The 24255-nt window shown below is 36.9% G+C and overlaps 1 protein-coding gene across 1 annotated transcript in view; it reads left to right on the plus strand.

Moving 5' to 3' along the window:
- The first annotated feature begins 1448 nt into the window (after positions 1-1448).
- LOC128638160 (myelin-associated glycoprotein) overlaps positions 1449-24255 on the plus strand; it is a 109083-nt gene continuing 86276 nt past the window's right edge. The window contains exon 1 of the mRNA XM_053690023.1: positions 1449-1515. Coding sequence (XP_053545998.1) covers positions 1473-1515 — 43 coding nt within the window. The 5' untranslated portion in view covers positions 1449-1472. The remainder of the gene's footprint in view (positions 1516-24255) is intronic.

Raw genomic sequence — 24255 nt, forward strand, 5'->3', positions numbered from 1 at the left:
ATTTTTATAGGTTGTCATTTTAATGGTTTTGCCACATATTTTCTGTATCCATGGCCAAAAAAGTATGTACAGTTGGCACTTGTTCATCCACCCTTTGTGTAACTAGTTTATGACTGCGGCATACATTGCAAATGCAGCTATCAGGTTCTGTGGGTCTAGTGTTACAGGCAGTGACAGATATGGGTAGAAGGGGACCTTCAATTAAGCACATTACAGCAAATTAAAATATCCTTTTCTAAATGGTATGGGAGGGCAGGTAAAATATTGGGGGTATTTGCCCCTTCTTGCCCACCTTTCGGGCTCCCATAGGATAAAAAAAAGTATAAATATTCTAAGGTATATTTGGCTTAGTAGCAATTTTTGAAACATAAGATTGACATCCATCTCACTGTTCATTTTTTACTTATTTAAATATCCTCTTCATTTTTTTTTAGCAGCATTAAGCCTTGAAAGTCATCAAAATCATCAGCAATACTGATTTTTGGTTTGTTTATTTATTTATTTATATGACATAGACAAATACCCTAAATTAGTTAAAATGCCTGAATGACACAAGTCTGTTAAAGGTATAGGAAAGTCAAAATTAAACTTGCATGATTATGATAGAGCATGTCATTTTAAAACACTTTTAAATTGATTTCTATTTTAAAATGTGCTTTGTTCTCGTGTTATCCATTGTTAAAAAAAGAATACGCAAATATCCTACACTAGTGTGAGCTGCTGCTAATTGGTTCCTGCACACATTTGTCTTTTGTGATTGGCTGACTAGATGTGTTCATCTTGCCGACAGTAGTGCTATGCTGTTTCTTCAGCAAAGGATAAGAAGAGCACAAAGCAAATTTGAAAATGGAAGTAAATTGGAAAGTTGTTTAAAACTGTATGTTCTATACAAATCATGAAAGAAAATGTTCGGGTTTCCTGTCCCCTTTAAGTTAGACACATGCAAAAATAAATTGTGGTGGGGGAAATCTGGAGCGCAAGTTGAAAGAGACAAATATAGTGTAAAATCACAACACACTATTAATTAGAAGGTACAGTACATAAAACTACTCACAAACATAGGTGAAATTCAGACACATCAAATATCAAGCTTGTGATATCTGCTCAGTTAGTAACCTATATGGGATGCTTAACGTTCTCCGACAAAAGCTGCAGTATCGTGCTCACCAACAAAAAAGCACCGCAGGAACTCAAACCTCACAGTATGTGACTGCTAAGGTAACCCACTCTAAGCGTGTTTCCTGTCCGCAACTGGTCACTTTCCCCAGAGTCATGCAAAAATACTATGTGGTCTGCAAGAGGAATTTAAATTGCATTATACATGAACAATGTTTTCTTTCAAAGGCTGTGGTTTTATTGCTACATAATATTTCCCTTTCTGTAGGTCTGATGTAAGCAGATTCCCCCGCATATATTCTATTTACAGTCTGTATCTAACAAACATTTTTATTTTGACTAGGAACAAACATAACATGGATATTCTTGGACATCTTCTACTTGTTGCACTTTTCCAAGGTAATTTCCTTAGGCCAGTAGTCAGAGTATTGTGTATAATATCTAATTAAGGAGAGGCATTGTGAATCCAGGTAACCAGGCAACCACAATCAACCAATCATAAAAACTTTAGGATTATTTTTAATGCATAGCTTCATCAGATAATATTATCTGGCTTCTAAAAATGCTCTGTTATACGCTACATTCATTTTTTTTTAATTAAAGACTAACAGACCATATTTTTAAGATTAACTTGGGTGGGCGTAGGTTAATAACTATAGTTACTGAATATTTCACCAGTGCTCCAGTTCAGATATTCTGAACATCTAGCAATAGCATGTTAGATGGCTCCTGAAATTGATATCAGTTTATCAACTAATGTTTTCAAAGTTTGTGGTAATTGTTTCAGTGATCTTTATTTCTCATTCAAATGATTAATTTAGGGCCAGATTATTAATGGAACTCAAAATATCACTTTCACTAAAGTGATATTTGCACTCCACTTTATAATATCAGTTCACCCAGTATATATATATATAGCGAATAGAAAACAGCACTCTCTGGACTTAACAGCAAATAAGATACTTTATTCGGTAACGTTTCGGGGAATGCTCCCCTTCATCAGACCATTCTGATGAAGGGGAGCATTCCCTGAAACGTTACCGAATAAAGTATCTTATTTGCTGTTAAGTCCAGAGAGTGCTGTTTTCTATTCGCTATACCTTAACCTACTCTAGCACCCTGGCATCTGGCGTATTGTTTGTGTGCGTGCACCTGTATCTTGCTGTATATATATATATATATATATATATATATATATATATATATATATAAGCTTATATACATATACAGTATATTTACGTATTAAACTGCTTTATGCAGTTGTTTTTTATTTTAAAAAATGCTACATTTTTTTTTATAAAAAACTAAAATTCACTTTATTTTGGGGCTAGTTGAGGGACTTTTAGAAAATGAACAAGAGATCTGAGCGTAATTGCTACTGCGATCTCGGTCGATAGCAATAACCAACCACTAAATGTGTCTGTTTACGGGCGCTTGATAAATTAGCACTCCACTTGTAATCTAGCCCTCAGGTAGTAGGAAATTGATGCATTATATGTTTTTATGTATCCATTTTTTTTACATGTAATCTACTGAAAAATTATATTTTATTTAATGATACTTTTGTTGCAATAGGGCTATTATTTCAAATACAAACTATTATTCTTAAAAGGGACATGAAACCAATTTTTTCTTTCTTTCATGATTTAGATAGAACGTGATTTTAAATAACTTTCCAATGTATTTCTATTATCTAATTTGTTTTGCTCTCCTTTTATATTTCAATGAAAAGAATACCTAGATAGGCACAGAAAATGCTGATTGGCGGCTGCACATATATGCCTTTTGAGCTTACTTCCAGTAGTACATTGCTGCTCCATCAACAAATAATGCCACGCGAATCTAGCAAATTAGATAACAGAAGTAATTTTAATGATATATTTGAATCATAAATTAATTTATTTGGGTTTCATATCCCTTTAACAAATATTGACCATTTTTTTAACCCTTTTGTGACCAGACCACTTTTCAATTTGTTGACCGTCTGGGACCAAGGCTATTTTTGCAATTCTGCAGTGTTTGTGTTTAGCTGTAATTTTCCTCTTACTCATTTACTGTACCCACACATATTATATACCGTTTTTTCTCGCCATTAAATGGACTTTCTAAAGATACCATTATTTTCCTCATATCTTATAATTTACTAAAACATTTTTTATAAAATAAGAGGAAAAAATGGAAAAAAAAACACTTTTTCTAACTTTGACCCCCAAAATCTGTTACACATCTACAACCACCAAACAAAAACCATGCTAAATAGTTTCTAAATTTTGTCCTGGGTTTAGAAATACCCAATGTTTACATGCTCTTTGCTTTTTTGCAAGTTATAGGGCACTTTGCTATTTCCAAACCACTTTTTTTCAAAATTAGCACTAGTTACATAGGAACACTGATATCTTTCAGGAATCCCTGAATATCCCTTCACATGTATATATTTTTTTTTAGAAAACATCCCAAAATATTGATCTAGGGCACCACACGTGTATTATGCTTAGCAGTGAAGGGGTTAATTAGGGAGCATGTAGGCAGCTTGTAGAGTTAATTTTAGCTTTAGTGTAGTGTAGTAGACAACCCAAAGTATTGATCTAGGCCCATTTTGGTATATTTCATGCCACCATTTCACCGCCAAATGCGATCAAATAAAAAAAAAAATCATTCACTTTTTCACAAACTTTAGGCTTCTCACTGAAATTATTTACAAACAGCTTGTACAATTATGGCACAAATGGTTGTAAATGCTTCTTTGGGATCCCCTTTGATCAGAAATAGCAGACATATATGGCTTTGGCGTTGCTTTTTGGTAATTAGAAGGCCGCTAAATGCCGCTGCGCATCACACGTGTATTATGCCCAGCAGTGAAGGGGCTAATTAGGTAGCTTGTAGGGAGCTTGCAGGGTTAATTTTAGCTTTAGTGTAGAGAGAAATTTTAAACAATTTTCCAATTTACTTTTTTCACCAATTTTGCTTTGTTCTCTTTGTATTCTTAGTTGAAAGCTAAATCTAGGAGGTTCATATGCTAATTTCTAAGCCCTTGAAGGCCGCCTCTTCTCTCAGGTCATTTTTACAGTTTTTCACCACTAGAGGGTGTTCGTTCATGTGTGTCATATAGATAATACTCTGGTCACGCACGTAGAGCTCCTAGGAGCCAGTACTGATTGGCTAAAATGCATGTCTCTCAAAAAAACAAAAATAAAGGGGCAGTTTGCAGAAGTTTAGATACAAGATAATCGCAGAGGTAAAATGTGTATAAATATAACAGTGTTGGTTATGCAAAACTAGGTAATGGGTAGTAGAGGGATTACCTATCTTTTAAAACAATAAACATTCTGCTGTAGACTGTCCCTTTAAATAAAGATAGCAAGAGAACAAAGAAAATTTGACAATATGAGTAAATTAGAATGTTGCTTATAATTGTATGCTCTATCTGAATCATTAAAGAAAAATGTAATGTCCCTTTATCCTTGAAAATAATTTACACTTTTTTTTCCCAAGCAGATTATACAGCATAAAATATTTGGGATTTTTGGAAACTTCCTCTGTCTAATTTTTTTGAATGATAAATACAAAAAATTAAGAAGAAAATACAAATAGTGTCAGTAGAACATTTATCTGCAGATGCATTAACTGAGAGGAACCCCTCCCCCCATATTTATTAATCATATTTATTAGTACAAAATGCTCACATGTAGCAGAAAAAAGTCACTCTTAAAGTGACATAATATTTGTATGTATGCATTGTATGTATCAGCACTACAATGTCCTGCTTTGGTAAAGATCTGCATACAAAATAAAAGTTTTATAAAGAATTTTATCAGCAACACTTTTAAGGATCAGTGAAATAGAATTTTGCAGCGCCATACAAGTAAATGACAATCATAATAAATACAAATGTGCAATTCCAGAGCAGTCCAGGGATACACAAGTTTAAAAGAATCTCTTGAGTGATGTACGAATTTAAAGGGGCAATACTTTTAAAAATTAAGCTTTGATAATTCAGATAATCATGCAATTTTAAACAACTTTACAATTTACTTATATTATAAAATTTGATAAGTTATCTTGGTATCATTTGTTGAAAAGTAAACCTAGGTAGGTTCAAAAACAGCAAGGCACTATTGGGAACTAGCTGAATACTTTGAGTGAGCCAATAGCAAGAAGCATATTTGCAGCCACCAATCATCAGTTAACTACCAGTAGCGAATTGCTGCTCCTGAGTAAGGACATTTAAAAAAATTAAACCAATTTTAACACATTTGTTCATTCATTTCAAAATTGTAATGTTTGTACATCATTTGTTTAACGTATTAGTATTTGAAATATTATCTTTAATTTTGCAATATTTGAATTATAAAAATTTGAATCAATATATATTTCTAATGCTATTTTTAAATTTAATATTCAAATTATGCAATATTCGAATTAGAACATTTTGTATCAATATATTTGTTCCTATTATGTATCAATTTACTAAATTCCCTCCCACGAACTAGTGACCTTCTGAATAGTATTTGCTCAATCAAATGTTACATTTTAAATTTTGAATGTGGATATTCAATCTAATTATGAACATTCAAAAATGAAAGTGACGTTCTAAAATCAGAAATAACATTTTTTTAACAAATTTTAAGGGATTTTCGCCCTTATCGACATTCATTTGTCCAAATGACTAATTATTCTACCAAAAGAATTGTACTTGCACCACATTTGCCCATGCCTTTTCCTGAGCCTCCCTGGGTAATGATGCTTTTCAATAAAAGATACAGAGAAAAGGAAGAACTTTTGATAATAGAAGTATATTGTACATTAATTTTGAGTGTGCTCTCCTTTTTAAGCAATCACTGTGTTATATGTTGAATGTCAGTTGATCTTCAAAACACTTAAGTATGTATTATGCCAGCAGCCACATTGGATCAAGAGGGGCTTCTTTTCTGTGAGTTTGAGTCATCCTATCCCACCTTGGTTAGCTTGCAACAGAAGATATGCACTTGTGCAGATTTCCTGTACAAATATGGTGACACCGTTGACAACCTCACCTCTAGTCATGATGCCCTTTTATTTTTAATTAATGTTGGGATATAGATCTACTGGTAGTGATCTGATATATATATGTTTAATAAAGTGTTTTGTTTTTAACCATACTTCTATATAACCATAGTGTCTAATTCAGCACTTGGCTTAAATGCCACAAATCCTCCAATCTCCCTAAACACCCACATATGATTTAGATAGAGCAGGTACTAGTAAACAATTTTCTAATTTACTCACATTATCATTTTTTCTTCCTTCTCTTGGTATCTTTATTTAAAAAAAAAAATGGAATGTAAGATAACGAGCCGGCCCATCTTTGGTTCGGCACCTGGGTAGCGCTTGCTGATTGGTGGATAAATGCAGACATCAATCAGCAAGCACTATCCAGGGTGCTGCACCAAAAATGGGCCTGGTTCTTAAGCTTATATTCCTGCATTTTCAAATAAAGATACCAATAGAACAAAGAAAAAATGATAATAGTAGTAAATGAGAAAGTTGCTGAAAATTGCATGCTCTATCTGAATCATGAAATAAAAAAATTGGGTTTGGTATCCCTTTAAAAGCATTATTGCATCATGAGTATTTTTTGTGGTTACGAGTGTGCATGGCCTATGTAAAGTATGTATGTTTATCAGGGTCACACAATTTGAAATAATGTTCCATGGAAACACTTTTGCAAAAGTTATTTCAATGTAACTGGTGCATTTTCTAATTTCTCTTTTGTGTATGCTTAAACCTATTATTGCAAAACACAGTACCCTCTTCTCAGGAAAGCCACACTTTTTATTTTGAAATAGCTCTATTGTAGTGCATTTTTCATATACTGTATATCCTAAAAACATGCTTCCTTTATTGTTAAATTGCAAGTAATGAGCGAGATTACATATACGATGTAGGTTTCAGCAGAAGTACTGAAACCCCCGTCGCCTATAAGTATACCTCGCACATCGGGTGAATCACATAAAACGCACCAGGAGATGACATAAAGTCGGATAAACTGATGAGGTTCAGAAATGTTTGTAAATACACATTTCTGGAGTCGCCAGTTACTTATGGCAGTATATGAACTCCCGGCACCTAAGTTTTAAACAAAATCCCACGTAAAAATCTAACCTGTCTACAGATTGGAATACGTAGAAGAGGGTCAGGAATCTCTGAACACTTTGTTTGATAATATAACAACCCAAACCAATGTTCATGATACTCAAATTTAAAGTTTACAAGATAAAATAGAAGATCTTGATAACAGGGGCCATCGTAATAACTTGAGGATCAGAGGCATCCCAGAAACCATGTCCTCAGCAGATCTTCATGACTACATCCAAGATTTATTCAAGTTCATCCAAAAAGACACACAAGTAGAAGCAATGGAGCTAGACAGAGCTCACAGGGCTCTTCGCCCACCACCTGCGCAGAATGCTCCTCCTAGAGACGTGATTCTGAGATTCCTCAGATTTACTGATAAAGAAATAATATGGAAAGCTGCAAGATCATCCTAATCCATCCATTTTCGGGACCATGACATCCAAATTTACTTAGATTTGAGCCCCACAACTATCCAAAAATGGAAGGACATCAGATTTATTACGAGAACTCTCCAAGGGAAGAGTTCCCCTTCTGTCTCCAGGTATCACATGAAGGCCGAACTTTTACATATAGATCTGAGCAGGATCTCAAGCTGCTCTCAGATGCGCTACAAGTGACCTTTAAGCTACCACATCCTGCGGATGTTTCAACTAATGATGACCACTCTCTGTCTACAAGACCCCTTCAAAGAGACCTTGATGCTGGCTGGTCTAAAGTATTCCCTAAAAAGAAAAAGAGTAATCCGTCTGCTTCAGCAGAAAAGAGAGACACTGCAAGTGGAACATGAACTATCTAGTGGCCTAATACTCAGGCTCCGGTGGTACTTTTGGTCTCTGGTGACCCTTGCCAAATGATGGTATGTCTAAATTTTTGCTATTGATTTTCTTTTCTAAGTCAAGTTACCCACAACAGGTTAGCTGATGGACATATTAGCAAAAGTTACTTTGGTTAAGTTTCATGCTCATTTCTAAAGTTTAAAAAACAATAGTTCCTAAAAACTGTTTACTTATTGTTGGTGTTGGTGTTCTCCACACATTCTCCCTTATGTTTGTATCTTTCCCCGGCACTGTTACTTTGCAAATGTTAATGTTTAGTGTTGCATACATGTGGCATACTTTGTCGTATTTCTATACAATATGTGTACACTTCCTAGAAATCTTTGCAGACGCTTTCTTCCACACTCCTTCATACTTAATAGCTAACAATACACGCCTAATACTCTTCATCTCCTTCAGACCTATTCCCATAAGCACGGATACACATTTAACCTCCCGTGAGAACCTTTATCACTCTTGACTACCCCTAATAAGGATTCTCTAAACCTTCTCACGGTAAACACCCAGGGCTTGATTAACCCTCACAAAAGAAACATTGTATTGCAGGATTAAAAAAAAAAAAAAAAGCAGACATTATTTTTATCCAAGAGACCCACTTCCTAAAAGGGTGTGAACCTTTGGATGTAAGTTTGGCCAGTCTTATTATGCCTCTAACACTAATAAAACTAATGGCGTGGGAATTTTACTTAAAAATAACACCCCATTTCAATTGGTTAAAAAACTCACAGACAAAGAAGGATGGTACATCATACTGACCGGCAGACTATATAACTCAATGGTAACTTTAGTGAATTTATACGCCCCCAACTCAAAGCAAGATTCTTTCTTTAAATCACTAACTAACTCACTACTAGAGAATATAAAAGGCTCTCTGATTATAGGCGGAAACTTTAATCTCACACTTAATCCCCTCCTTGATAATTCAAACAAATTGTCCTCAGTCTCACATATAATTATTTCCACGGTAAAACACTGCTTAAAAGAACTAACAGTACACAACATCTGGAGAGTACATAATCCAGAAGGCCTGGACTACACATTTTATTCCCACCCGCACCGCAAATTCTCTCGTCTTGACTATATCATGACAGACGTCAATAGCCTAGCCAAAGTAGAAAGCATAGACATTATCCCTAATTCATGGTCAGATCACTCTATGATACAATGCTCCTTTAAATGGCCACATAAACCCCTGCCTACCTACACATGGAGACTAGATGACTCTTTATTGGCAGACCCATTAAATCTCCAACGCCTAGAAAAAACACTAGGTGAATATTTCTCCTTTAACTCATCATCCGTAAATGACCCTAAAATTTTATGGGAAGCCCACAAATCGGTCATAAGAGGGGACTTGATCAGCATCAAAGCTCATAAGATTCGCCAGACGAACAGACTACTCAATGACTCACTGATAAATCTCCCCAAATTAGAGGACCTACTCAAAGAGCAACCAGACAACACTCAAATAGCACAACAAATCGCAGACTGCAAGGCACAAATAAACCACTTATTAGATAAAGAATGCAAAAAGTACGCCCTTAAACTGAAACAAAAATACTATGAGGGCAATAACAAGAGTGGCTCTATGTTAGCTAGAAAACTAAAAAGAAGGTTACACAAAGGATATATTATGACTCTGAAAAACAAACATGGTAAAGAACTACACACATCAGAAAAAATAGCTGAAGAATTTAGATCATATTATTCTCAATTATATAACCTCTCCAACACATCTCACAGCAAACAGCAAACCTCTTACGATAATAAAGCAGCCCTGATAAACAAATATTTATCAAATATATCCCTACCGTCAATCTCCAATGACCAACAAAAGTCCCTTAGTGACCCGATCTCACAAGAAGAACTCCTAGATGTAATCAAAAACCTTCCCAACAACAAAGCTCCAGGCCCCGATGGCTTTTCAGGCCATTATTATAAAGTGTTTAAGGAAATTCTCTCCCTTATATGTTACCCATGTTTAATTCGATAAACGAAGATAACCCTTTTTCAAGATCCTCACTAGAAGCACAAATTGTGGTCCTTCCAAAACCTGGCAAACACCCAGATATAGCACCAAATTACCGTCCAATATCTTTGCTCAATGTGGATTTGAAAATATACACAAAATTATTGGCCAACAGGCTTAATAAAATCTTACCACATATTATCGATAATGACCAAGTAGGGTTCATCCCGTCTAGAGAGGCCAAAGATAACACAGTCAGAGCAATACAAATTATCCATTACGCCAGTCTAACACAAACCCCCCTCGCGGTGGTGTTGGCGGACGCGGAAAAAGCTTTTGACCGTGTCTGCTGGCACTTCCTTCGAGAGATCTTACATAAATATAACTTGGGTGAAACATTCATTTAAAAAATAATGGCCCTATACACTTCCCTTTCTGCTAAAGTGAGAATAAATGGAATAACTTCAAACTCGTTCCCGATATCAAATGGGACCAGACAGGGATGCCCCCTATCCCCACTACTATTGGCTTGCGTAGTGGAGGCCCTTGTGTCAGCTGTGTGCTCAAATGCAAACATAAAGGGACTACAAATACAGGACACCAATCATAAAATCTTGTTATATGCAGACGATATTCTTTTCTGTCTAACAGACCCTGTTCACTCTATACCCCCCCTAATGGCAGAGCTAGAAGCTTTTTAAAAAGTCTCTAATTACTTAATAAACACGTTGAAATCAGAACTTCTGTTAGTGCACTGTAACAGCTCTATATCTACCCAGATTACCAACCTAAGCCCCCTCCGTATTCAACCTTCATCCCTGAAATATCTGGGGATACACCTTACCCCAAACACACAAGACCTGTTCCAAGCCAATTATATACCCCTCCAAAACTCATTAATAACAGATATGTCTTCATGGAGATCCAAAAACATTTCGTGGCTAGGAAGAATCAATTCAGTTAAGATGAATATTCTCCCCAGAGCTTTATACCTATTTCAGACTCTTCCAATTCCCATCCCTCCCAAATATCTGCCTAACCTGCAAAATAAGATCTTAGACTTTGTATGGGATAAACGCAAGGCCAGGATCAACAAACATCTCATGAGCAAACCCATCAAATCGGGGGGATTGGGAGTCCCAAACTTAGAAAACTATAGGAAGGCTACTTTTCTCCAGCGTATAATCGACTGGTTCACAAATTACGACCATAAAAAATTTGGTAAAAATGGAACATAACATTACACAATCTCAACACCTAGGATCCCTCTGTTGGCAAAGCAAAGCAGGCCTACTTTAACTGACTAACAATAACTTTATAATACAAGAAACCTTTAATGTCTGGGACAAAACTCTAGCCAAAAATCCTCTCCTCTCATCCAGATTTTCCCCTTTAACACCCCTCACAGACAATACTGACTTCCCCCCTGGACAAAACTGGAGGAAATCACAACACAGAACACAGCACAGGGCAATTTTGTCTTATCAAATAGGTAACAAGCATGCCTTCTTCACCCTAGATAACTTAATCGAAAATGGTCTTCATGTATTCACAAATTGGCTTTTCCTGCATCAATGCCACTCTTTCATCATTAAACACCCAGTCAGGAAAAACATCATACGTCCACCAACCCCATTCGAATCCCTATGCAGGTCCCCCAGCCCAATGAAATGCACCCTCTCATTATCATACACCCTTTTGCAGGCTCCCCCTCCAGGTTATGTTCCCCTCTACATTGACAGGTGGGCGGAGGAATTCAACGCAGAAATTTCTCATTTTGATATGATGCGCATGTTTAATAATGTAACTAAAGTATCTTCGTCAAGCAATCTCATAGAGACCAATTTAAAAATTATCCAGAGATGGTACTTAACACCTAGCAGAATAAATAAACTCTTCGCCTCCGCCAGCAATAAGTGCTGGAGATGCGAAACCTCAATAAGCTCTATGGGACACATATGGTGGTCCTGCCCCCCCTATTCGAGCGAGCTGGGACTCCATCATAGAAGCTGCATCTAGAATGCTGCAAATTAAATTGCCACCCGATCCTTTAGTATGGTTACTGAACAACATACCACACAAGTTTTCCGCTCTTCAAAAAAAAATTATCTTATAGCCCAAAGATGGAAAAATAAAGAGGTAGCAAGTTTATCTTTATGGTATGAGAAATTCAAACAGATACTAGACTTAGAGGAATATGCCTATATAATACACAGGCAAGAGCCCCTATACTTAGACCTAAAAGCCTCCTGGGAGTCCTTTATAAAAGGAGAGTTCCAAGATACACCTAACACATCTTAATATTCTACACACGGAGTGTTGAAAGTAGTGTTACACTATCCTTTAGTTCATTTGTTTTATTCGATGTATGCCACATTGACATTGTGCACTATTTGTTTTTCCCCTTCTCATGTTTTCTATATTTTATAAACATGTGCCTTCCCTCGTTATTTAAAAATTGTTTTTGCGTCAGCAATGTTTTGTATATACAGATTGTCAAATGTATTTAATTTTCTTTTTTCACTGTGAACCGAATTCACTCTGTATAATTTTGTATTTTCTTTATTTTGCCAATAAAGCTGATTTAAAAAAAAAATCTAACCCGACTAAAAAAAAATAAACTGACACATCAAAACCCCCCACATCACAATCTTACTAATAAAGGTATTACCACCTAAACCGCCACCCTCCACATCGCAACTACTAATAAAAGTTATTAACCCCTATTCCGCCATCCCCCTACAATGCAAAATATTATATAAACCTATTAACCTCTAAACTGCCATTCCCCAGCAACACAATCTACCTATTTACACTATTAACCCCTAATCCGACAACCCCCTCATTGCAAACTACCTAATTAACGGCCAGATTACGAGTTTTGCGTTATGAACGGCTTGGTAATAACTTGCAAATTATTTCCACTGCTCACCTTTAATAGCGCTGCTATTACAGGCTTGCAAAAAACTGGCGTTAGCAGGCAATATGGCAGCATTGAGCTCCATATTGCACGCAAATACCAGCGCTGCTTTGAGCTGCTTTTACGTGCTCGTGCACAATTTCCCCATAGACATCAATGGGGAGAGCCGGCTAAAAAAAAGCCTAACACCTGCAATAAAGGAGCGTAAAGCTCCGTAACGCAGCCCCATTGATTCCTATGGGGAAATAAAATTTATGTTTACACCTATTACCCTAAGTCTAAACACCCCTAATCTGCCGCCCCAACATCGCTGACACATATAATTCACTTATTAACCCCTAATCTGCCGCCCCTGACATCGGCGCCACCTAACTACACTTATTAACCCCTAAACCTCTGGCCTCCCACATCACAAAAACTAAATAAATACATTAACCCCTAAACCTAAGTCTAACCGTAACCCTAACACCCCTAACTTTAATATAATTAAAATAAATCTAAATAAAAATTACTATCATTAACTAAATAATTCCTATTTAAAACTAAATACTTATATTGTAGCTAGCTTAGGGTTTATTTTATAACTAATAGTTACATTGTAGCTAGCTTAGGTTTTATTTATGCTAAGTTTGTATTTATTTTAAATAGGTAGACTAGTTAGTAAATAGTTATTATTTATTTACTAACTATCTAGTTAAAATAAATACAAATTTACCTGTAAAATAAAACCTAACCTGTCTTACACTAACACCTAACATTACACTAAAATTAAATAAATTACATTAATTAAATACAATTAACTAAATTACAAAATAAATAAACATTATATTACACAAAATAAAAGAAAAATTATCAAATATTTAAACTAATTACACATAATCTAATAGCTCTATCAAAATAAAAAAACAAAAAAAACAAAAAAAAAACCTAGCCTAAACTAAACTGCCAATAGACCTTAAAAGGGCCTTTTGCGGGGCATTGCCCCAAAGAAATCTGCTCTTTTACCTGTAAAAAAAAATACAAACAACCCCCCAACAGTAAAACCCACCACCCACACAGCCAAACCCCCCAAATAAAATCCTATCTAAAAAAACCTAAGCTCCCCATTACCCTGAAAAGGGCATTTGGATGGGCATTGCCCTTAAAAGGGCATTTAGCTCTTTTTCGTTGCCCAAACCCCTAATCTAAAAATAAAACCCACCCAATAAACCCTTAATAAAACCTAACACTAACCCCCGAAGATCCACTTACAGTTTTTGAATACAGGACATCCATCCTCATCAAGCCGGGAGAAGTCTTCATCCAAGCGGGCAGAAGTCCTCAACGAAGCTGGGAGAAGTCTTCATCCAAGTGTCAAGAAGTGGTCCTCCAGGTGGGCAGAAGTCTTTATCCAGATGGCATCTTCTATCTTCATCCTTCCGAAGCGGAGTGGCTCCATCTTCAAGACATCCGGCGCAGAGCATCCTCTTCTTTTGAATCCTCTTGAAGAATGAAGGTTCCTTTAAATGACCCAGAGATAGTAATCAACTGCTGTGACACCGAAATGTCCAACCTTAGGGGGCGCTATATATGAGATAATGTATGAGTTGATTTAATTTAGACTAAACTATATATGTGATAAGTGTGAGATAAGAGTTAACAAAATAGCTCCTATAAGTGTAAATCACGTGGAAAACAGCCAAACAGCTATATACATATCAAAAACAGGTGTACAATTATAATCACCAGTAATGGGACACATCTTAGCTGTGTCTTTGTGAGAACTTTATAACCCAAGTTTGAGCTGAGCAAGATTGTCTTGATTTATTCATCCATGGTAGTGGAACGTCTGGACACAATGATCCAAAAATGCAACCAAAACGGATGAACTCCTGAGGATATGAGCAGCTCCTCTAATAGATAATAAACAAAGGATAAAGATCTGTGAATAAAATCACAAAAAAAGAGGGCACTTCCTAGTGCAACACTGACGTAATAATGAATAAAGCAAATCTAAATCTGAAATAATACTCACAAAGGGAGCAGCACCCAATGTGCTAAATGGCGCAGGCTGGGGATTCACAGTGACCCAGCTACACTGATCCTGCAATAGGATGAAGAGGTCCAAAATATACAGGTGGTGTGGTAGATAATTGACAAAGGACAGAGATCTGTGGATATAATCACAAAGAAGAAAGGGTGCCTCCTAGTGCAACACTGATATATTGATAAATGAAGCAAATCTTGAACTGCAATGATACTCACAAAAGGAGCAGCACCCAATGTGCTGAATGACACAGGCTGGGGATTCGCAGTGACCCAGCTACACTGATCCTGCAATAGGATGTAGATATCCAGTCTATCCAGGTAGTGTGATAGGAAAAAAGGCTCAGACTTCCATATGTTAAAACATATATTTATTTAAAAAAGGATGTTTAAAAACAAAGGGTGTTAGACATCACCTATAAAATGTAAAAAGCAATCTGTCACAACATTTGTTTTTCATTTTTGTGGGTGATGTCTAAGGATATTTCACCCTTTAATTCCGATTGGCTGATAGAATTCTATCAGCCAATCGAAATTCAAGGGACGCCATCTTGGATAACGTCATTTAAAGGAACCTTCATTCTTCAAGAGGATTCGAAAAAAGAAGATGCTCTGCACTGGATGTTTTGAAGATGGAGCCAATCCGCGTCAGAAGGATGAAGATAGAAGATGCCATCTGGATGAAGACTTCTGCCCGCCTGGAGGACGACTTCTTGCCACTTGAATGAAGACTTTCTCCCGGCTTTGTTGAGGACTTCTGCCCGCTTGGATGAAGACTTCTCCCGGCTTGATGAGGATGGATGTCCGGTCTTCAAAAACTGTAAGTGGATCTTCAGGGGTTAGTGTTAGGTTTCATTGAGAGTTTATTGGGTGGGTTTTATTTTTAGATTAGGGGTTTGGGCAATGAAAAAGAGCTAAATGCCCTTTTAAGGGCAATGCCCATCCAAATGCCTTTTTCAGGGCAATGGGGACCTTAAGTTTTTTAGATAGGATTTTATTTGGGGGGGTTTGGTTGTGTGGGTGGTGAGTTTTACTGTTGGGGGGTCGTTTGTATTTTTTTATTTCTTTGGGGCAATGCCCCGCAAAAGTCCCTTTTAAGGGCTATTGGCAGTTTAGTTTAGGCTAGGGTTTTTTTTTTAATTTTTTTTTATTTTGATAGGGCTTTTAGATTATGTGTAATTAGTTTAAATATTTGATCATTTGTTTTTTTTATTTTGTGTAATTTAGTGTTTATTTTTTTTGTAATTTAGCTAATTGTATTTAATTAATGTAATTTATTTAATTTTATTGTTATGTTAGGCGTTAGTGTAACTTAGGTTAGGTTTTATTTTACAGGTAAATTTGTATTTATTTTAGTATTTAGTCTTAAATAGGTATTATTTAGGTAAAAATAGTAGGTTTTATTTAGATTTATTTGAATTATATTAAAGTTAGGGGTGTTAGGGTTAGGGTTAGACTTAGGGTTAGGGGTTAATATATTTATTTAGTGTCGGTGATGTGGGAGGCCAGAGTTTTAGGGGTTAATAACTTTAGTATAGTGGCGGCGACATTGGGGGAAGTAGATTAGGGGTTAATAATATTTAACTAGTGTTTACGATGCGGGAGTGCGGCGGTTTAGGGGTTAATATGTTTATTATAGTAGCGGCGATGTCCAGAGCGGCAGATTAGGGGTTAATAATTGTATTTTAGTGTTTGCAATGCAGGAGGGCCTCGGTTTAGGGGTTAATAGGTAATTTATGGGTGTTAGTGTACTTTGTAACACTTTATTTATGAGTTTTATGTTACAGCTTTGTAGCGTAAAACCCATAACTACTGACTTTCAGTTTACGGTACGGATCTTGTAGTTATGAGCTGTACTGCTCACTTTTTGGCCGGACAGGCAAACTTGTAATACCGGCACTGTGGAAGTCCCATTGAAAAAGGACTTTTTAAAAAGTATGGTAGTTATGTTGCGTGACGGACAAAAAAGTGTGCGGTACAGCTATACCTACAAGACTCGTAATAGCAGCGGTAGTGAAAAAGAGCCATAATGCTGCTTTTTCACTCATAAAGCAAAACTCGTAATATAGCTGAAAGTTATTTTCCCCTAATCCGCCAACCCCCCACAACACAAAGTACATAATTACACTATTAACCCCTAAACCACCAAACACCCACAATGCAAACAATTAATTAAACTATTAACCCCTAAACCGACAACCCCCCAAAAGGCAGTTATACTCTAATAACTAAGGCCCCTAACTTAATACCCACTAAATTAACCACAATTAAAATACAATTACAATAAAAAGACTATCTACCATCAAAATTAATGAAAAATTATCAAAAATAAAAAATCCTATCTTTACATTAAAATAAAAAATCCTAACATTCCTTAAAAATAAAAAAAAACTAGGATTAAATTAAAATAATAAAAGCTAAGATTACAAAAAATAAAAAAGCTAAGATTAAAAAAAAACCTATCTACATTATCCAAAATAAAAAAAAGTTATTCCTAATCTAATAACCCCTTAAAAACAAAAAAGCAGCCCCAAAATAAAAACACCCCATAATCTAACAATAAACTACCAATAGTCCTTAAAAGGGCCTTTTGTAGGGCATTGTCCTAAAGAAAACAGCTCTTTTATGAAAAAAATACAAAGTCCCCCGTAACAGAGTCCCCCCACACACCAAACCCCCAAAATAAAAAAGACCTAACTAAAAAAAAACTAATCTACCCATTGCCCCTAAAGGGGCATTTGTATGGGCATTGCCCTTAAAAGGGAAATCATCTCTTTTACGCTTATGAAAATGAAGAAATCCCTAATTAAAAAAAAAATACCCCCCCGCCAAAAAAATAACGCTAACCCCAAAAACTGTACTCACCATTCCTGAAGTCTGGACATCCATCTTTTTACAGGCAGAGAAAAGTCTTCATCTAGGCGACGAAGGCTTTCTTCAAGTGCGGCACCATCTTTCATCTTCTTGGTGGCGCGGATTGGTGGCAGATCGGCGGGGTTAGTGTTATTTTTTTTTTTAATTAGGGATTTTTTTTATTTTCATGGGCACTAAAAGAGCTGATTGCCCTTTTAAGGGCAATGTCCATTCACAGTGGTGTTACTTTACTAGGGTTGGTGTCACCCGGTGCAGAAAATTATGGTGTCACCCCCCCCCCCACCCCCCAGTTATGTTTTTTTTTTTACTGCAAGAAGAGGATTTCATAAAAAAGGCAAATTTCTCCAATGGACAGAAAGCAGACACACAAAAACACAGGCACCCACACATACAAACACTCAGACACACACACACACACACACTCAGACACACATAAAAACACACTCAGATGCACACACAAACACTCAGAAACACACTCAGACACACACACAAAAACACACACACAAAAACACTCAGACACACACACAAAAACACTCAGACACACACAAACACTCAGGCGCACACACACAAAAACACTCAGACACACACATATACAAAATATGTAAACTGCACTGCATTAATTATAAAGCTCATGCCTAGAGCTGCTCCCTGGCTCAGCAGAGCATCAAATGAAAGTTAAACAGTGCACTCTAAAAATAAATCACTATGGAAATTCTGCTCTCTGACTCTGTTCCAAGTCTGTCAGTGCACAGCCCCGGGTCATGTTCCTACCGCTTCTTATGGCCAATCACCTCTGACCCCCGCCCGACCTCCCCTCCTACCTCTTCATTGTGCACTTAGTGTATCATAACCGTACCGGTCTGGTGGGCAGACATACATGGCTCCTTAACTTAAAGGGACAGTTTAGGCCAAAATAAACTTTCATGATTCAGATAGAGCATGTAATTTTAAATCATTTTCCAATTTACTTTTATCACCAATTTTGCTTTGTTCTCTTGGTATTCTTAGTTTAAAGCTTAACCTAGCAGGTTCATATGCTAATTTCTTAGACTTTGAAGCCCACCTCTTTCAGATTGCATTTTAACAGTTTTTCACCACTAGAGGGTGTTAGTTCACATATTTCATATAGATAACACTGTGCTCGTGCACAAGAAGTTATCTGGGAGCAGGCACTGATTGGCTAGACTGCAAGCCTGTCAAAAGAACTGAAAAAAGGGGCAGTTTGCAGAGGCTTAGATACAAGATAATCACAGAGGTTAAAAGTATATTATTATAAATGTGTTAGTTATGCAAAACTGGGAAATGGGTAATAAAGGGATTATCTATCTTTTAAAACAATAAAAATTCTGGTGTAGACTGTCCCTTTAAGAGACAGTGTCAGGTGCCAGGCACCCCCTCACAATTTCCTGGTTCCCGTTTAGAGAGACAGCACAGCAGTGAGTGATTCCACTGCTCCACATGTAACTGAGCAGTGAGCACAGATAGGCAGGCAGGTTTAGGCTAGAAGCGCAACTTTGCAAGCCCCACAGCATGCCCACAACATTCATAGTGAAATTGGGCAGGGGAGGAGCAAAGTACAAACAAGCAAAAGCAACCAGGAAAACTATTTGTGGAAATTGCAGCGTGGGCTCAAGGGGCAAAAAAATTAAGTGTGTCTACAACTTCCACAGTCCCACTAATGTTCACAACTGCTGGCCCCTGTTATAAAAAATCTATACATCTCTACATTGTATTTCTTTGAATTTCAAGAAATTCAAAGAATTGTTGTCATCCCCTGGAGGGTGTCACCCGGTGCGGCCCGCACCCCCTAGTGATGCCACTGTCCATACAAATTATTAGTTTTTTTTTTTTTGTTAGGTCTTTTTTATTTTTGGCGGTTGTACTGTTATGGGAGACTTTGGGCTCCATGTACTAAGAGGCGGGCGGACAGCTTCTTAACTCGCGAAGCTGTCCGCCCGCCTCCGCTACACACGGGCAGCGGATCTATTGATCCGCTTACCCGTATGTATCATTACACACTCAGCGGAGTGTGTAATGCCCGCCCCTTCAGTCGCGCGACCAATCACGCGACTGAAGGGGCTGTCAATCACCGAGAGCGAGCGAGCTCTCAGTGATTTTGCTTCGCCACCTAAGAGGTGGCGTAGAGTGTAGGAAGCAGCTGCTTCTTACATTGCGGGAAGCAGGCTCGCTTATGCGAACCTGCCCCGCAAAGGCTCCGGAGCAGCTTTCGTACATGGAGCCCTTTGTATTTTTTAATTAAAAGAGCTGTTTTCTTTAGGACAATGCCCTACAAAAGTCCCTTTAAAGGGCTATTGGTAGTTTATTGTTAGATTAGGGGGTGTTTTTATTTTTTTGGGGTGGCTTTGTTTTTAAGGGGGTATTATATTAGGAATAACTTTTTTAATTAGGGATTTTTTTATTTTCATGGGCACTAAAAGAGCTGATTGCCCTTTTAAGGGCAATGTCCATACACAGTGGCATTACAAAGGTAGTTTTTCTGTAATCTTAGCTTTTTTTAGTTTTTGTAATCTTAGGTTTTTTATTTTTATGTAATCTTAGTTTTTTATTTTCATGGAATGTTAGGATTTTTTTTTTAGGTAAAGATAGGATTTTTTAATTTTTTTAATTTGTAATTAATTTTTAAAGTAGTCTTTTTTTATGTGATCATATTTTAATTGGTGTTATCTTAGGGGGGGTATTAGGCTAGGGGACTTTGCGTTGTGAAAGGTTGGTGGTTTAGGGGCCAATAGTTTAATAAGATACTTTGCGTTGTGGGGGGTTGGCGGTTTAAATGTAATACTTTTATTAGGTACTTTGCATTATGGGGGGTTGACAGTTTAGGTGTTAATACTTTTATTAGATACTTTGCATTGTGGGGGTTGGGAGTTTAGGGTTTACTAACTTTGCGGCTAGATTACGAATTTTGAGTTATGAGCGGCTCGGTACTAACTTGCAAGTTATTTCATCCGCTCAGTGACGCTCACCTCCCTATAGCGCTGCTATTACAGGTTTGCAAAAACCCGGCATTAGCAGGCAATATAGCAACGTTGAACTCCATTGAGCTCCATACCGCACCCAAATACCAGCGCTGCTTTGAACTGGTTTAACATGCTTGTGCACGATTTCCCCATAGACATCAATGGGGAGAGACGGCTAAAAAAAAGCCTAACACCTGCAATAAAGGAGCGTAAAGCTCCGTAACGCAGCGCCATTGATTCCTATGGGGAAAGAAAATTTATGTTTACACCTAGCACCCTAACATAAACCCCAAGTCTAAACACTCCTAATCTGCTGCCCCCGACATCGCTGACACCTACATTATACTTATTAACCCCTAATCTGCCACCCCCAATGTCGTCACTACCTACCTACACTTATTAACCCCTAATCTGCAGCCCTTAACATTGCTGCCACCTACATTACACTTATTAACCCATAATCTGCCGCCTCCAATGTCGTCGCTACCTACCTACACTTATTACCTCCTAATCTGCCGCCCCCTAATCTGCCGCCACTATACTAAAGTTATTAACCCCTAAACCTAACCCTAACACCCACTAACTTTAATATAATTAAAATAAACCTAAATAAAAATTACTATCATTAACTAAATAATTCATATTTAAAACTAAATACGTATCTATAAAATAAACCCTAAGCTTGCTACAATATAACTAATAGTTATATTGTAGCTATCTTAGGTTTTATTTTTATTTCACAGTCAAGTTTTTATTTATTTTAACTAGGTAGACTAGTTACTAAATAGTTATTAACTATTTACTAACTACCTAGTTAAAATAAATACAAATTTACCTGTAAAATAAAACCTAACCTATCTTACACTAACACCTAACCTTACACTACAATTAAATACATTACATTAATTAAATACAATTAAAGGGATGCTCAATCAAAATTAAACTTTCATTATTCAGATAGAGCATGCCATTTTAGACAGCTTTCCAATTTACTTCCATTAACTAAATGTGCACAGTCTTTTTATATTTAAACTTTTTGAGTCACCAGCTCCTACTGAGCATGTGCAAGAATAAGTGTGTATGGCTGATAGCTGTCACATGGTATGTGTATGCATTTGTGATTGGCTGATGACTGTCACATGGTACAGGGGGAGTGGAAAAACACATAACTTTTAAAATTGTCAGAAAAAAAATGTACTACTCATTTGAAGTTCAGACTAAGTGCTATTGCATTGTCTTGTTATTTTGCATCCGTTGATTATGCAAATCTACTGTGTTGACTGGTCCTTTAACTAAACTACAAAAAAACAACACTAAATTACACAAAATAAAAAAGAAATGATCAATTATTTAAACTAATTACATCTAATCTAATAGCCCTATAAAAATAAAAAGCCACCCCCAAAATAAAAAAACCCTAGCCTAAACTTAACTGCCAATAGCCCTAAAAAGGGCCTTTTGCGGGGCATTGCCCAAAAAAATCAGCTTTTTTACCTGTAAAAAAAATACAAACAACCCCCAACAGTAAAACCCACCACCCACACAACCAAACCCCCCCAAATAAAATCCTATCTAAAAAAAACTAAGCTCCCCATTACCCTGAAAAGGGCATTTGGATGGGCATTGCCCTTAAAAGGGCATTTAGCTCTTCTTCAGCCCAAACCCTAAGCTAAAAATAAAACCCACTCAATAAAGCCTTAAAAAAACCTAACACTAACCCCTAAGATCCACTTACAGTTTTTGAAGACCGGACATCCATCCTCAACGAAGCCTGGAGAAGTCTTCATCCAAGTGGCAAGACGTCCTCAATGAACCCAGGAGAAGTCTTCATCCAAGCGTCAAGAAGTGGTCCTCCAGACGGGCAGAAGTCTTCATCCAGATGGCATCTTCTATCTTCATCCTTCCGACGCGGATCGGCTCCATCTTCAAGACATCTGACGCGGAGCATCCTCTTCTTTTGACGGCTACTGAAGAATGAAGGTTCCTTTAAGGGACGTCATCCAAGATGGCGTCCCTTGAATTCCGATTGACTGATAGAATTCTATCAGCCAATCGGAATTAAAGTTGAAGAAATCCTATTGGCTAATGCAAACAGCCAATATGATTGAGCTTCAATCCTATTGGCTGATCCAATCAGCCAATAGGATTGAGCTCACATTCTATTGGCTGTTACAATCAGCCAATAGAATGCGAGCTCAATCCTATTGGATCAGCCAATAGGACTTTTTCAACTTTAATTCCGATTGGCTGAAAGAATTCTATCAGCCAATCGGAATTCAAGGGACGCCATCTTGGATGACGTCCCTTAAAGGAACCTTCATTCTTCAGTAGCCGTCAAAAGAAGAGGATGCTTTGCACCGGATGCCTTGAAGATAGAGCCGCTCCGCGTCAGAAGGATGAAGATAGAAGATGCCGTCTGGATGAAGACTTCTGCCCGCCTGGAGGACCACTTCTTACCGCTTGGATGAAGACTTCTCCCGGCTTCATTGAGGACTTCTTGCCGCTTGAATGAAGACTTCTCCCGGCTTCGTTGAGGATGGATGTCCGGTCTTCAAAAACTGTAAGTGGATCTTCGGGGGTTAGGCTAGGGTTGTTTTCTATTTTGGGGGGCTTTTTTATTTTGATAGGGCTGTTAGATTAGGTGTAATTAGTTTAAATATTTGATCATTTCTTTTTTATTTTGTGTAATTTAATGTTTGTTTTTTTGTAATTTAGTTAATTGTATTTAATTAATGTAATTTATTTAATTGTAGTGTAAGGTTAGGTGTTAGTGTAAGGCAGGTTAGGTTTTATTTTACAGGTAATTTTGTATTTATTTTAACTAGGAAGTTAGTAAATAGTTAATAACTATTTAGTAACTAGTCTACCTAGTTAAAATAAATACAAACTTAATTGTGAAATAAAAATAAAACCTAAGCTAGCTACAATGTAACTATTAGTTATATTGTAGCTAGCTTCGGTTTTATTTTACAGGTAAGTATTTATTTAGTTTTAATAGGAATATTTTAGGTAGTAATTGCAATTTTTAACTGAAATAATTTAAATTATGTTAAAGTTAGTGGGTGTTAGGGTTAGACTTAGGGTTAGGTTTAGGGGTTAATAACTTTAGTATAGTGGCAGCGATTTTGTGGGCAGCAGATTAGGGGTTAATAACAGTAATGTAGGTTGCAGCGATGTTAGGGACATCAGATTAGGGGTTAATAATATTTAACTAGTATTTGCGATGTGGGAGTACGGCGGTTTAGGGGTTAATATGTTTATTATAGTAGCGGCGAAGTCGGGAGCAGCAGATTAGGGGTTAATAATTTTATTTTAGTGTTTGCTATGCGGGAGGGCCTCGGTTTAGGGGTTAATAGGTAGTTTATGGGTGTTAGTGTACTTTTTAGCACTTTAGTTATGAGTTTTATGTTACGGCTTTGTAAC

This window comes from Bombina bombina, chromosome 8, assembly GCF_027579735.1.
Source record: "Bombina bombina isolate aBomBom1 chromosome 8, aBomBom1.pri, whole genome shotgun sequence".
Taxonomy (NCBI): domain Eukaryota; kingdom Metazoa; phylum Chordata; class Amphibia; order Anura; family Bombinatoridae; genus Bombina; species Bombina bombina.